Source organism: Cheilinus undulatus, linkage group 13 (assembly GCF_018320785.1).
Source record: "Cheilinus undulatus linkage group 13, ASM1832078v1, whole genome shotgun sequence".
NCBI lineage: Eukaryota > Metazoa > Chordata > Actinopteri > Labriformes > Labridae > Cheilinus > Cheilinus undulatus.
In genome coordinates this window covers 31,441,817-31,457,594 of record NC_054877.1, presented here as the reverse complement: position 1 = coordinate 31,457,594, position 15,778 = coordinate 31,441,817, and the positions used below count along the sequence as shown (strand labels likewise).

Below are 15,778 nucleotides of genomic sequence, written 5' to 3'. Positions count from 1 at the left end.
AACTTAACAAACATGATATATGAACTCTGGCTAGTGATAATTTCTGATCAGCAATAGACTTAGTCTCATTACATGCTTAGACTACTTCTGTAATTATACAAATTTAATTCTTCAAAAAAATTTCTCAAAGTTTGGGCACTTCTGATATTCTACAGGGCCCTATTATTCCTCACAGGTACTGACGTTTTTGTTGCTCAAAAATAATGAACATAAACAAAAATGTGTTCAATCTTTTGGCCTTTCAGCTTGTGGTCTCACAGAATAAATATCAATAAAACCCAACACAACATTCACATTTATAGAAGTCATTCATTGAAGTTTCCATCCTCTGCATTTAGTCCTTGTAAAGCAACATACAGAAATGTGAACAAACATTTTAGTACAACAGATGAAGAATGTACAACATGATGTTGTAGATGATCTTTTAACAAAAAAAAAAGCTGCCATGATGACATGTGGTCCCACCCAAGCTTATTAAGACACTTAACATAACACTTAATATATTTACAAAAGTTTAGATACATTTCTTCTTACAGTACAGGTTTGTACAGTTCCTGGAAGCTCAATGAAGCTTGAGAGAACATATACTGCTTGTATTACCTGATGAAAATACAAACAAGGTAATATTTTCTAAGGTTTCTTTTGTTGCTCTGATATGTTTAAATGATTGTAGGGCTGCTTTATGGCCAACTTACCAACCACTCACCCGCCTACACATGTAGAAATGAAAATGTTGAGACTTCCAGAAGCTAACATTAACAAGCTAGTTATACAAGAATGGCAGAAAGTGAGGCATAAATGTTTGTGTGTTTGGAGGGATTGACTCAACATTACTCTTGTTTAAAATTTCAAGATTCTCACCAAATGTTGTTTTCCTTTTTTTAAAAAAGTTGCCTCCTCCAACTTTAAGACAGCTCCACTTTAAATCAACTCAAGTGGCTCCTTTCAATGTGAGGGAGCAGTGGCTCTACTCTTCTCATGGTTATCTCTAAGGCTGAGCCCAGACACCCTCCAGAGAAGTCTCATTTTGACTACTTGAGCCCGCAATCCCATTATTTCGGTTACACAAAGTTAATGACTGAAACACTGAAAGGAGCAAGTTGAGGTGATTCTGGCATCTGATCAAAATTTCTTCTTGTGGAGGTCTTCCAGGCACGTCCAACTGGGAGAAGACCTCGGGCATACCCAGAACTTGCTGGAGGAACTGTATATCCCATCTGGCCTGGAAGTGACTCAGAATCCCTCAGGAGGAACTCGAAAAAGTTACTGAGGAGTGGGACGTCTTAGTTGACGTACTTCACTTGCTGCCACCGTGACTCAACCTCGAATGAGCAGAAGAAGATGGATGGATGGACTTTAAATCAAAGAAGCCATTGAAATGGTTTCACTGTCCATACTGCTTGTCCCCAAGTAACTGGGGGGCTGGACCTGATCCCAGCTGTCACTGGGCAAGAGGTGGACCCTGTACTGGTTGCCAGTCAATCCCAGGGCTGACCTATAGAAACAAACAACCAGGCATGCTCCAACTCACCCCCCAGAGAATTTTAGAGTCACCAATTAATCTAACCAGCATTTTTTTGGACGGTGGAAGGAGTACCTGGAAAGAAGCCCTGATGGAGAGGGAGAACATGCAAACTCTACACAGAAGGGCCCCTGTACAACCAGGAAGCTTCTTGCTGTGAGGCAACAGAGCTAACCACTGTGCCACCATATAGTGCTCTTCGCAATATATTAATAATCTAAATGAGCCAAAGCCTTGGATTATTTGCCTTGATCTGCAACATCTGTTTGGCTGTCCCACTAGCTTTCTTGGTTGCTGCAACATTTACAATTACCATCATACATATCACCACTGCTAAGTCCATGTTGTCAATGCAGTGATAGACTTCAAAGTTAGAAGAAAAGGAGGAACATGGCATCTGTTGTTCCTTTGAAATGGTTCCATTCATTTCAAAGTTAATGTGCAAGTACTGGAAACCCAAACACTTTGCTAACCATTGCAGGAGGCTACACACTCACACTGTTGGATGCACAGTTTTGAATGGATATATCATATTCTGTTAGTTTATCTCTATGTTCATGTATATATTCAAACCTATATACATGACCGCTGTGAGTCAGTATGTGCAGGCATTCCCAGCACATCCTTGTATCTTCTCCTCTTCTTCACAGTTTATAAGTCCCATATTATCCTTTCTGCCTGCCTCCACCTCCACCACCTAGAGGGCCTGCTCAGTGCTGGAGGCGGAGATATCCAGGAGTCTCCAGGCTGCATTGGGGTTCAGCTCCTCCTGGTCACGACACAATGCCCAAACATACATCATCCTCATCACCTTACCCTGACAGAGGAAGAGAAGAGAAGAAAGGTTTAAGCTTATGAGGAGGATCTATATGTTGTAAGTATATAAGTAATAAAGACGGATGGATGGGAGCTGATCTAATTTAACCATTTGAGCTGTTGACTTCCTTAAAATAACTCAGATTAAATCAGATTCACTTTGCTGGTGCAGTGATTATGAATTTACTGACCGGATCTCCCTCCACTATGTCTCCTTTGGGGCTGCGAATCACCATGACAACCTGAGCCTGGAAAGTGATGATGAGGACAGGACCCTGGTCCATCATCTTACCCATTGCGAGCTACGAGTACAACAAAACAGAGAAACAAATTAGATCAGAGGAAGGAAATTAAAGCAGTTGATGTCACTTTCTGCAGCAACCTGATTATGGAATCAAACAATAAAATTTAGTCTGCTTGCATACATTCAGATTAAGTGAGTGTTAATTAAAAAGGAGAAGAATAAAGGGGCAAGTCTTGCAGAAAAAAGGCTATGTTAAAACTGGAATGTCAAAACACAGAGCTATGCAACACTTCATGTGTGATCTCTGCTGTGAAAGTGTGAAAAACTCACATCTATGTTGTCAATGTCGAGGATTTTGGACTGGAAGAGCAGCCCGAGTGCTCTGGCCTGCTGGATTGGGTGAGCCAGTTGACTGTACGTCTGAGGACAGACACAAGAAAACACAACTGATATCACAATGATGCTTCACAAACACTTCTGTTGTCTGTATGTAGTACATTTATTGTTGATAAATACAACATACAAGCCATCTATAAATGACCCCTAACTATCCCTTTAAGATGACGGACTAATAGAACCTCTATAATAGCTTCTATTTATGAAAAGATTGATAATGATGTTTGTACACAGGCATGGAAAAAGCTCCAGCTTGTCTCTTGCAGCATTTATCATGGGTGTTTATATAACAAGTTGTTTAAGGATACAGGGAAATAATAAAGATAAGAAATCTTCATCTTTGTGCTGCATATAAAGTATATAAAACTGGCTAAGTGTGAAATTTTCTTAAGAGCAGCTTGAACTTACGGCTTCATAACACCAGTCTTTCAACACATCCAGCTCTCCACGGATAATAGCCTGCAAAGATGACAGAGAAACTGTGATTGTTAAAGTATAATTTAAACAGAAGACTTTTCAACAAGTGGTTTACATAAAGAAATTAGTCTTGTATTTATTTTTAACCCTTAAATGAATATATAACAGTAGAATACAAATGCAGCTTTGCTTTAATTAAACCACATCAAAAACAGTCTTAAATGAGTGAACAGGAACTATTTTACCATACAGCCTAAGTCAGAACTTGTTTTGAGCCTAAATCTCATCATTTAAATCAGTCAGTGTATTTGCAATCAGCTTGAAAAAGTAAAATTGTTGTGTAAGAAGGACCACAACTGAATTTTTACTATACATCTAAGTGTGTTTGTCTGAGTACAGGTTTTGGTTCAGAAGTCAGTGAGCATAAATCCTTAGCATAAGAGAGGTCAATAAGAATATCACTGTAAGTTAGAACAGTGGTACCAAACCGTTTTCCTTTGAGCTCCCTTCTTGAATCTAAGTTCTCTTCACTAGGGATTAGGATTACTTAGGGACCTTTAGTAATTTTTAATAATCGCGCAGGATGTGTGTGTGTGTTTTTTTTTAATTCTGTGGGAATCTACCATGTCTGTAATTTGTTGAGTAAAAATTCCAGAACATTACCGACCATATTTCAGCACACACAGGGGTCCAAAGATCTGTAACTTAGGCTGGTAATTATGTTTTTATGGTCCGTGAGGATTTTTCTTCTTCTTTTTCTATTCAGAAAAATTAACAGAGGCAGTGTAGGAGACTGTGAAGTTTTGACACAAATAGGTTATTAAAGTACCTTTCTTTAAGTTAATTTCAGTGTATGTTCACAAATGACTTTATTCCACTCAACTTATTTAAACTCTACTGTCCAAGTGTACATGTGCGCATCGCTGTTCTCTTAATATGCACAGTGCTTCGGCTTTTCCTTCTACAGCTTCTCTTTACATTCCTGATCTTGTCTATGTCAGTATTATTTAACCCTACATTTCATGAAAAACACAATTTAGGATTTTGAAATGTGTCCCTCAGCATTCTGTGATGAGACTACAGCAGCTGATCTGTGCGAGGAGGGTTGTTGTGGGTGCGTAACGATCCCAAATTAATAGAGTGCAGAATAATAATCACAGCATCCCCTGTATAAAAAACACTAAAAAGAAAAGGGGAGCTTCATATTCAACAGGAGACACCTTGCTCTCTCATACATTAACAGGAGGGATGCTTGATTTTCGTCCTCTCCCTCTTCTTCTGTTTATCAGCAGCAGATATGCACAGGGGAATGGGGGTTACGTGACCTCGAAGCGTAATGGAAGAAGAGGGGAGATTATTCACTAGTCACGGACAGCTTGTTACAGATGTAAAAATGATGAATATATATATATTAAATAGAGAAAAAAAAACACTTCAGCAGGTTATCTATTGTAAACTCTAATCAGTTTGTATAGGACACATGAAGACATAACCTGCAGAACATGATCTTTGCATTTTTATATGAACTTTAGAAATAAAACTCACTGTCAGCCTTATGTTTTCTTTCAGAAATGTCAGTAAATTCAAGTGCATTACAGACTTCACTTATCTCATGCGAACTGCACCAAACACTGACATCAGGGGTAATTCACACATCAACAGAGTTATTAGAGGTTTATGGGTAATCTAGTCCTGTGTGAATGGTACTTAAGACAAACAGAGCCCCTTAAGAACCTAGACAAAAAAGCAATTTATAATTGTCAAAATAAAAAACACTTTAACAGCTGTCATTGATAAAATCCCAACAGCATGGGCCTACACACCCTGGTTCTTAAAAAGAGATCTTTGTTTAAACCTTCCAGTAAGCAAGGTATGAAGTTTTTAGTTATCTGCAAATCTAAATGTGACAACCTTACCCTGAAATCTTTGGCGCCCAGACCCAGGTCAGGAAGGATAACATGATTTCATTTTGGCCAAAAGTGAGTGTAGAGTTTGCACAAAGTGCACCGAACTTTTAAGTTGTGCAGTTTTTCCCCAGTTCTACATACAGTCAGTTTAAGGCTTGCTAACTTGTTAGCAATGTCAACAGGAGAAACCAGACAGACATGTGGAGTCAGACATGCTCTTGTCAATAAATCGATTCACCCACTGTGCATGTTTACTGGGACAGGGACAGTAGTCCAGTTTGCCCAACAGAGCTCCAACCATAGCTGCACTTAAATAAACATACTGAGTGATTTCCAAACTGAGGGGTGAAAATTCTGAAAGTGCAGAGTTATGTGTGCAGTGTGTATCATACTTTTAGCTCCTGACAGGAAGAGGGTAAAAAGGTTAAGGAGATGTCATATCAGAGATAGCTTTGAGAGGATTTGTTAAATGCAATGCGTGTTGTAAAATGTTTGAAATTTGGATTTTACATGTTGCTATCTCACTTTGTTTGCTCTTGGACTGTTTGATTTTCAGTTCTGTGTCATACGCTTACGGTGTAATCCTTCATTTTTTACAAATAATGATTCAAATTAATTGCAAAAACATAGAAATTAGCTATTAAAGGTGCATATCTGATAGTGTTTCTCTTTTTTGTCGAAGCTCTTGCTTCATAAGCAGAAAGGACACAACATGATAGCAGATGCAACATGCCATCCGTTACTTTAATAGCTGTTCTGAAATTAAAGTCTGATGGCAGGAGCCAGATTTAGTCAGTTACTAACTGTGATCTAGACCGGAATAAAGAGTTGCACAGAATGAAACAAGAATTTCATCAAGAAGTCGATTCATTGCCTCCTTAGTGAAACACCCTGATAGATCAATGAAGCATTTATATTTGAGCAGAGAAGTTTTACCTCTAGTATGTTAGGGATGATATCTTTCTCACACTGTTTGAGAAAAGAGTCTTTGTCGAAGGTTGGGTCTGCTTTAACAATCTCCGTGAGCACCTCGGACATTTCTGTCTTTGAGAAAAGACCACCTGGAAAACAAAAAACAAGAACTAAGTTTGTGCTTGAAGGGCACAAAGCATATTTTTATGTTTATGAGCAGGCTTTGGCCACAAGATGAGGCATATGTAGAAAAATCACACAAGATTTCAGTTTATTTTATATATAAAAAAGGCATCAGTAGACAGGAACACTTTCTTGGGTTCCTGAGCTTCATGCTACAGATTTCTTTTTGTTATTATTTGAAACTCTTTAGCCTTTAAAGGTGGTTCTCAACAGGTGTGTCTGGGAAAAAAAGCTGTTTTTATATGATTGTGTGGAAATATCTTGAGACCTTTAGAAAACAAAACAAAACAAAAAAAAGCATTCTATCATTGGAAATGTATGAATTAAATTTTTTTCCAGAAATCTGTGTCATGACTTGTCATTTAGGAGGGGACAGTGGGTCTACATCACTTGAGAACCACTGCTTTAGAATGAAGTGAAAGACAATAATGCAAAATTAACACCAGGTGTGATTTCACATTACCTAGGAAGTCAGTGACTCTGTCAGTCACAGCTCTGGACGCTCTGATGAGGGCGTTATCACTTTCATCATACTTCATCTTCATCTCAAAAAACCCTGAATAAAACAATACAGGATAAGTGAAGTAGACTGACAAAAATACTAGACTTTATCATCATAACTGAGGACAGAAGTTAGAGAGATGAGGGCAAGATCAAGATGCCACTGAACAGAATCTGGTGCCCTCTGCTGGCTATTAAGAGAGTAATGTGTGTGAATTCTGGAGGTGATCAATTACATAATGCTAATTTCACAGTAAATAAACCGATGATTGCAGAGAAATTACTTACTGTTAAAAACAACATTGTTGTCCTTGAAGTCCTTCCACTGCTGGAACCACTTAGAATCCTTGTGGAGAACGACACCCATAGCCTCTCTGCATAAAAAATAAAAATACATTTTAAAAATCTAGAATAACTTCCACTTTTAAGAGGTTTTTACAAATAGAGAGGTCATAGTTTAAATAGGAAAAAATTTACAGTCTAAATAAAGCCTAATTTGCATAGGATTAGTATAAACTGGGAACTTCTAAAAATACATCAATATCAGAGTACTTGTGTTTTTGATATATATTATATTGTAAATTGTCTTTGGAATTGCCATTGTGAATTGACTGTGTCTGTAATTTGTTAAGTAAAAAAAATCCACAGAAATAAATGACCATATCTTGGCAAACACAGAAATCCTCTTCCACTAATGTGGGATGGTATTTTCTTTATGAAGCTTTTTCTTCCTTTTCTGGTCAACAATAATGAAGACTGCTTTGGAAATGGTTAAAGTTTTTGATGATATTTTGGGTATAAATTTAGCCTGCTCATTTCAGTGCACAGCAGCTTTGGGATTTAACTTTTCTATCCACCTGCCAATGTGTCTGGTGGATGCAAATACTTACCAGCCACAAAATGTTTTAACCACCTACTCTGTTTTGACAAGCAGCATTATATAATTAGGTATAATATAAAAATCAAGGCTTAAAGTATTCAAGTTAGAAGCTATTTAATAGATGAAAGTTGCTGCACAAATAAGCTGAACTGTCACTGTAAATTCACAGGCATTTTCCTGCATTATAAGTTTTAGACTTGATAGAATTTAATAGTTTCTGCACATTTTCTGCAGTCTGAAGCCAAAACTCAGGTTTTGTTCAACTTTTTTGACTTGTGACAAGCAACCCATCGGTTCAAACACACCTTTAGCTGATATACTAGGTGCATGAAGAACTATTCTCATGTGATATTGAGTCAAATTGTCCCAGCACACAGCTGTCTGTAAACACTTGACATTAGCTCTGACACAGCGGGGAGGAGGAAGGTTTTGTAGTCAGTGAGCATGTAGGTCCGCTCAGCTTTGCACACAGCAGGAACAAGTGGAAAAGATGGGTTTCATTCATGCTGTTTACTCCAACAAAATCACTCTGTTAGGTTAGGCTACTTTTATTTACCTACCCAGGTGGCTTTTAAGTTAAGCAGATTCACCTGACACTGCTCAAAAATACCCACATTTGGCTGGTGGGGGGTGCTAATTTCCCACTCTGCTGCACAGCATGGAGACCTATTTACAGAAGGCGCACACTGAAATTTGAAGAACCAAGGGCTTAAGAGCATTTAGATGTGTGAGTGGCTTTGAACATTTTCTTTTTTTTCCTAGATGTCTAATCTTTATAAATTTCTAGCTGGCTCTACAGTGTGATGCTGTGAAACATGGTGGATGTGACAAATTTACAGAAATGTCTGTAAATCTGACTTAAACAACAGACTTTGCTTATCCAGTGTGAATACTGTGAAATGGACTAAATACAGATGTTGGGAGGTCAATCACATTTACTAGAGTTCTTCAGGTAACACTTGATAAACCTTTTCTCAGTTCAAATTCAAGCACTTTTCAAGGTGCATTTTTGAGCTTTTCCAGCACCTGACATAGGTGACATAGGTGAAATATTATTTCACTTTCTTTTCAATCAAAAACACAAATTATGCCAAAACAGCCAAAATTATGTTTGGTAATAGCATCCTATAGGTTTGGAAGAGGATTAGGGCCAGAGGTGAAGGCAAGAGTTGATACTTCAGAATTGCCTTTAACAAGAAAATAAATTAGTTGTCTTTTATCTCACAAACACAGTTGTATGGTTTTCTGTTGTCTGTTATGGTCAAATACGGTTTTACTTTTTTGTTAATGTAAACTTCATTTTAGGCATTTCGACTTCTTTCTCAACATTTCAACCTGAATCTTGAAACACTATATCAACTTTATTCTCAAATTTTCCACTTTATTCTTTACATTTCAAATTTTTTTCATAATTTTGACTTTAATTTTGATGTGTAGAGCATTACTTTTCCTTCACCTTTGGCACTAACCCTCTTCCGTATATAGGTGCTATAGACGAGATCATAAATTAAAGGTAAACACTACGTAGTAATTGTTAAACATTTGCCTTCAATAAACAGCATTCCTTCACAATAAATTTTAAAGAAAATATGAATGTGATGGCACATCAAAATTAATATCTGCCACGTTAAGTTTACTTTGTTTACTTTGTTACTGTTTGATATTCTTCTAAAAGAAACTGTGTTTCTCCTGATATCATTTTATCAATTATTTTGTTATTCTTAACATGAGAGACCCTACAGCTTATTATACTTCTCCATCTAATAGGTGAACTGTTCTCACAGGCAGCTTTTGTTTTTATCAACGGACAAAAAAAAAACACAATTTAAGAGCTTTTCAAATCTTGAAAACACAACATAAAATTTTCAAGCACTTTTGAGGATTCCAAGCACCAATACAAACCCTGTACTTTTCTAGTGTAAATATGGCTTAAAAGGAGTTTTAACTGAGTAGGGGCTTCTATAATTACTCACTCGTTGGCCTCAAACACTCTGGAATCGCTGTCGGCTCCCTTTGAGGAGAAATCGCTTCTCTTTCTCAGCTGAGAAGGAGCTCTGTAGGGGCCAGCATCACCAACATCTATCTCCTTCTTCATGGTCTCCACACTCTACAGAAAAAAGACACACATTTATTACTAGTGAGGTAAAAACTGTAAAAACTGAGTATTTTCAGTCAAGTCTCGCTGTTGAACCTGAATTGAGAGTTTTATTTATACATTTGTTGTATACAATGTTTCTTTCTAACTTTGCAAAGCAGATGGATACGCCTGTTTTCGTGTTTCTCACTGGCTCGGTTAGAAAGTGACAGGACCAATCAGAAGTAAGGGGCAGTACTTTCAGGCGCGGCGGAGTCATGACGAAGGGCAAGAAGCAACAAGAGGCCGGTGCAATTATGGCGTGAGAGATTAGCGTGGATGCTGCTAAAGCGCCAGTTTTATCAGAACTTGACAACATTTCTTCATTAAAAGAAGCACAAAGAACAGTATTGAGTTGTTTTCTTTTCTAAAATGACAAAAGTCATGTACTGACGTGTCCACAGTCGCCATGGTTATGCAGTTCTCTATGGAGTTTACTCCTCAGTAGCGGCGACCCTCTTTAGCAACTATGTCATGTGTTTCGTTGCTCCGATTGGCCCGTAAAGATGTGACAGACAGAACGTTCATCCAATCACCCTCCAAGTTTTTTTTTTTTTCAAAGGCTCTGCCCTTTCCCAAATGTCTATGGAAGGTTTACCAGATGGATGTGTGAAACAAATTCATTTGGCGTGTCAGGTTAGATTCTTTCAACTTTCAAATAAAAACATTTAGGTTTTGTACTTCTAAACACTCCTAAAGATAAACATGAGCTCTTTTTTTACATTATACCGTGCCTGGAAATAATTCACAGATTCAAAATTTTGAGTGGTTGTCCTTTTCTGCAAATGAAAGGCCTACATGAGGATATCTTATGAGAAAGTTGGGGCAATTTTCATGTACAATAAAACACAATATGTTAAATTCTATTTATACAATATGAACAATGGAGGGCTATATTTTTGAAGTGTGTTGTTTTTTCCCAGGATCAGTTTTAGGGCATTTTGTCTTAATTTTGATGGGACAGCTAGAGAGATAGGAAAAATGGGGAGAGAGAGTGCCAGAAGAATTTCACTGACTTTTTTCTTTAAATGGAAACACACTGAAAAATGCACATACCAGTTTAATTTGGACAACTAGACTGAAGACTAATTAATACTCACTTGGTCTCCACTGTATTATTTAAAAAAACATTTATGACATCAAGTCACAGAGAGAACCACAATGAATCCTGGTAGAGAACAACAAAAAACAACAACAAAACCCCCACAAAAACAGCATAATAAGTTATAAGTATAATATTTTCCTCCTGACCTGTGAGATGGCCCTGAATGCACCAGTTTTGCCCAGTTTCTCTCCTCCTTTAGAAACAGACTCAGCTGACTGCATAGCAGTCCTCGCTGCCTCCTCCACTCCTTCCTTTATCTTCTTTCCAATGTCAGTGCGACTCACTTCCTCTAGACCCTGTGGACAGAATATAAACACAAGCAAAGACACAAAATGGACATTTATTAATAAAAATGAGTAAGTCTAAGGTATGGTGTTGCATTTTACTCAAAAACCAGGAAGACATCAGTATTTTTACTTAGATTTAGATTAGATTCATATGTCATATATTCATATTTATAAATTGGTGAATAGGAATACGTGCTGAAATGTTACCTCCTTGACGGTGTCTGACAGAGAGCCAAATGTTTTCTTAAACACCTCTGAGGTCTTCACAGTCTCAGCCTCTATGGATTTCTAATGATGACAACAAGAAAAGAAACTTCTGGATGCATGTTTAAAACAAACACTTCAACTGCATTTTAACGCAATACAAATAAACACATGAATATAGGAGGAAAATAGCTTTCTCACATATTTTCTGCGGGCTTGTTGGAGAGCATCAGACTCCTCGAGCCTCTTGGCTTCTTCTCTGAACTTCTTTATGTTTTCTTTCATCTCCTGATTCTTACCGAACTCCTGACGCAGGTTGTCAACAAATTCTCCAAGGAAACCTTTACGGCCGGAAGAATACCGCACCTAATATGACCAACACAAGAAGGAAAAAGGAAGAAGTTAGACTTAACAAGAAGATTTTTTTTTATTCATTTCAACAGAAAAACCTTTTGTATCTATTCCTGACACTGAAATACAGAATAAATCAATGTTCAGGCTTTATTAGGTGGAAAAGATCATTCTGCAACCAAAACACACATGAGCACACAGGTGAACCTCCAAAAAATTTAAACATCATGAAAAAGTAAATTTTTTCTTTGACTTAATTCAAAAAGTGAAACTTTCAACTTTTTATATTATCTTGATGATTACGGCCTACAAAAATCTAAAATTCACCATCTCAACATATTAGAATATTGCAAAAACAATAGTCTGGAAAATTGTGCCCATTTATACACTTATTAATTGGTTGGAGCTCTTTTTGTACAAATTACTACATCTGTTGAATGTGGCAATGGGCCAATCAGTCTGTGGCACTGCTGGGGTGTTATGAAGCCTTCATCTTGTCTGTATTGTTGAGTCTGGTGTCTCTCATCTTCCTACATTTCCCCAAGGATTCTCTGTGAGGTTTAGTTCAGGCCAGTTGGCTGGCCACTCAAACACAGTAATACCATGGTCAGAAAAACAGCTTCTGGTAGTTTTGGTTTCACTTTGGGCAGGTGCTAAGTCCTTGATAAAGCACAATGGATGGACCAACAGCAGCAGATGACATGGCACCCCAAACCATCACTGACTGTGGAAACTGAAAACACTGGACTTCAAGCACCTTGCATTATGTGCCTCTCTGATCTTCATCCAGACTCCGGGGCCTTCATTTCCAAATGAAATGCAAAATTTCATTTCTTCTGAAAACAGGACTTTGGATCACTGAGCAACGGTCCATTTTTTTCTCCTTAGCCCAGGGGAGATACTTATAATGTTGTCTTTGGATCAGGAGTGGCTCGACACTAAGAACACAAACACTTATAGCCTATTTCCTAGACCTGTCTGTGTGTGGTGTCCCTTGATCCACTGACTCCAGCCTCAGTATACTCTTGTGAAGCTTCCCTAAGTTCTTGAATCTGCTTTGTTTGACAACCCTCTGACGCTGAGCTCATCCCTGTTGCTTGTGTACCTTTTCTTACCACACTTTTCTCTTCTAGTCAACTTTCCATGAATATGCTTTGGTACAGCCTCTGAGAACACCCTGTGGCTTAAGGGTGTCAGTGATTGCTGTCTGGATAATAGTCAAGTCACTGAACTAGAGTGAGGAAATGAAGGCTCGGGAAACCTTGGCAAATGGAACTTTTCCCACATTATTCTAATATCTTGAGTGGATTTAGGGTTTTCATGAGCTGTAAGCTGTAATCGTCAGGATTAAAGCAATGACAAAAAGTCTTACAATGTTTCACTTTGTATGAGATTAATCTAGAGTTTAAGGAAATTTAGCTTTCTGAAGTAAATCACAAAGGAGAAAAACAACTTTTACATAAATCCTTATGATCATCAATCATCACAGTTTATAACAGTTACATCTGCTATTTATATATTAACCAATGTTAAGTGTCGATTGTAAGATGCCAAAACACAGTCACAAAGTAAAGGTTGATATGAACAATAATGCTGCAGCTAACTGAGACAATAATTAAAATAAATAAACTAGTGGTTATGTGGCAGTAAGTGTAAGCTGTTAGTGTGTACCTGCACAGCTGCTGCAGGGCTGTAATGTATCCTGTAGACATCTCCTCTCCACACTGAAGACACCAGAGGCCGAGAGTAGAGAGCCAAAGCACGTCTGCCGACCAGCTGCAGTGGAGAGAAAGTCACTGTCAGTAACAAACACGAACTCTGCCAACACTGCAGTGGATGGAAAATAGAGGGTCAATAGTTAATGAGTCTTTCCCACAGAGCAAGGAGAAAGGATGTTAAATAGAAAAAGTGAAACCACATGAATCCTACCGTGTGATTCCACCATCAGGAACCCTTCTGACTGTCAGAGCCATTTTCCAGATTACATGCATGTTTTTTATCACAGAAAGCACAGATGGTTTTAAGAAGAAAAACACAGGGGAAAGTTTCACCACTCCCTGCTGAAATATAGTCAGTAATTTTACTACAGGACTAAGCATGAACTGCAGGGATCCTGCCTAATACTACCATCAGTAGTTGATCATATGCTTTGAAAGGCACTCATTAGACCTCCATCATGATGTGCTGAGTCCTGAGATTTTTAAAAATTTTTCTATTTCCTCAGGAATTTTACCGATGAAATATAATTATCTTTTACCAGGAAGTCCTAATTGAGACAGCAGCATAAATACAACGTTTCACACAAATAATTAACAGACCACAACAAATAAAAATCATGCCAGGAAATAAATTTGCAGTGTTATTAAGTAAGATGTGTATACTGATCACATGATCCCCATGTGATTTGTTGTATTTTTTTTAAAAGAGAAACTAATGATATGCTCCAGTTTTAGGTGACTCTGTAGCTTGGACCAAGATGAAAGTTCAAAAACAATTAAAGATCTCTCAGCGAGCAATGGCAAACATGATAAATCCAATAATCCAACTACCAATGGCCCAGCTCAGTATATGGTATTCATCTCAGTGGCACAAGTCACGACAAAAGCTGGCTAGAGCTAATGTATGATGACGTCTAATTGCAAACAGTGTTTCATGTAAATATTTTGTAAATAAATATGATTCGCAGAGTTAATGTAACTCTAATTCTACTGTAACACCACACTCTACTCTTTAAATAACATCCCCCAATGTACAGTATTTAGAAAAGTTCCATCAGGCAATATTTGATCAATCTTATTGCCTCTTTTCAACCAGGATGTGAGCTGTCACAGATTAAAGATTACATAATCTATATGATCAGGATTAGGGTCCTAAAAGTGTGTTAATACCATAGGTTCCATTTTAGTAACCGCTGTCAATGATGTTTTGGGATAACTGCGATAAGACCATTGGCACTAAGAAGATTACCTGATTATCCAGCCAGGTACCCATATAAGATGACTCACAGTATTTAGCGTAACATCTATTTTACTCTTTTTTTCATCATAAAGTGTCATACCTTAAATGACACATAGGCCTGCATGTTTTATAACGAATAGTCAGTGAAAGGCTGCGTCGGTACAAGGCAACATGCGTAAGAATAGCATTTCTGACCAACATTTACCAATTTTAAACCCCTTATAAGAAGCAACCATCCCAGCAACAAATCTCAAAATACATTTTTTTCATCTCATAAAGTGAAGAGCAAACAAGAACATTCTGATCTCCAACGTCCGTCGGGTGTAACAAGGCCTTTAATGGACATCTCGCGCACTAGATGCATCAAAAACGCCCCCTGTTATACACTTAACATGCCCAGACATGAATAAAATAATCACACATTAATTTACACGTATTTCCTTTTCATAATTCTGTGCTGTGGTCTTCGAAGTCTCAATGAAGGACATGAATGATCGACTTACTTCATAGCACCGACACACGGAGGCTGCCATCTTGATATTGAAATGCGCGGAGCAGCACGTGCATCGTTGCTGGCGCAGCTGGCCCGCCTATTGGCCAATAGGAGTAGAGCCTGCAGACCGGGGGCGGGCCCAGCTGTCAGAACGACTTAAAGGGATAACACACCCAAAAAAGAGAGAGCTGCACTTTCACTGGGCTGCTACCTGAACGCAGGTGCTTCTACCATAAAAATGTGAACTCGCCATTCGATTTCTCAATTCATTCTTCACTCATTCACTTGAAAATATTAATAATAATAATAAAATACTAAGAAAAGACAAGAAATAAAGAATTTAAAACTTCAAATTAGATATTCATTCATATTTATATGAATACTGAAAATAGTACTAATCAGAAGAATACAATCTCAAGGCACAGGTCTACTTCCAATCCAATGAAAATACTCTCTACTCTCTTTCTT

At 37.8% G+C, this 15,778-nt stretch overlaps 1 protein-coding gene across 1 annotated transcript; it reads right to left on the bottom strand.

The window, feature by feature from the left end:
* Positions 1-334: 334 nt before the first annotated feature.
* Positions 335-15,354, bottom strand: LOC121519601 (mitochondrial import inner membrane translocase subunit TIM44-like). Its single transcript, XM_041802369.1, has 13 exons — positions 15,321-15,354; positions 13,531-13,635; positions 11,710-11,874; positions 11,512-11,592; positions 11,164-11,313; positions 9,752-9,885; positions 7,187-7,272; positions 6,861-6,953; positions 6,239-6,363; positions 3,387-3,437; positions 2,913-3,002; positions 2,530-2,640; positions 335-2,339 (listed from the first exon to the last, which is right to left on the bottom strand). The coding sequence occupies exons 1-13, from the start codon at positions 15,348-15,350 to the stop codon at positions 2,220-2,222; spliced, it is 1,341 nt and encodes a 446-aa protein (XP_041658303.1). The 5' UTR covers positions 15,351-15,354; the 3' UTR covers positions 335-2,219.
* Between the last annotated feature and the right edge of the window lie 424 nt (positions 15,355-15,778).

Bases quoted from the DNA above. Each gene is read 5' to 3' on its own strand.
- LOC121519601 (XM_041802369.1), bottom strand. From the start codon at position 15,350: ATGGCAGCCTCCGTGTGTCGGTGCTATGAA. The intron at 13,636-15,320 runs GTAAGTCGATCA...TCTCCACTGCAG, and splicing joins CCGTGTGTCGGTGCTATGAA to CTGGTCGGCAGACGTGCTTT. The intron at 11,314-11,511 runs GTAACATTTCAG...TTCTGTCCACAG, and splicing joins TGTCAGACACCGTCAAGGAG to GGTCTAGAGGAAGTGAGTCG.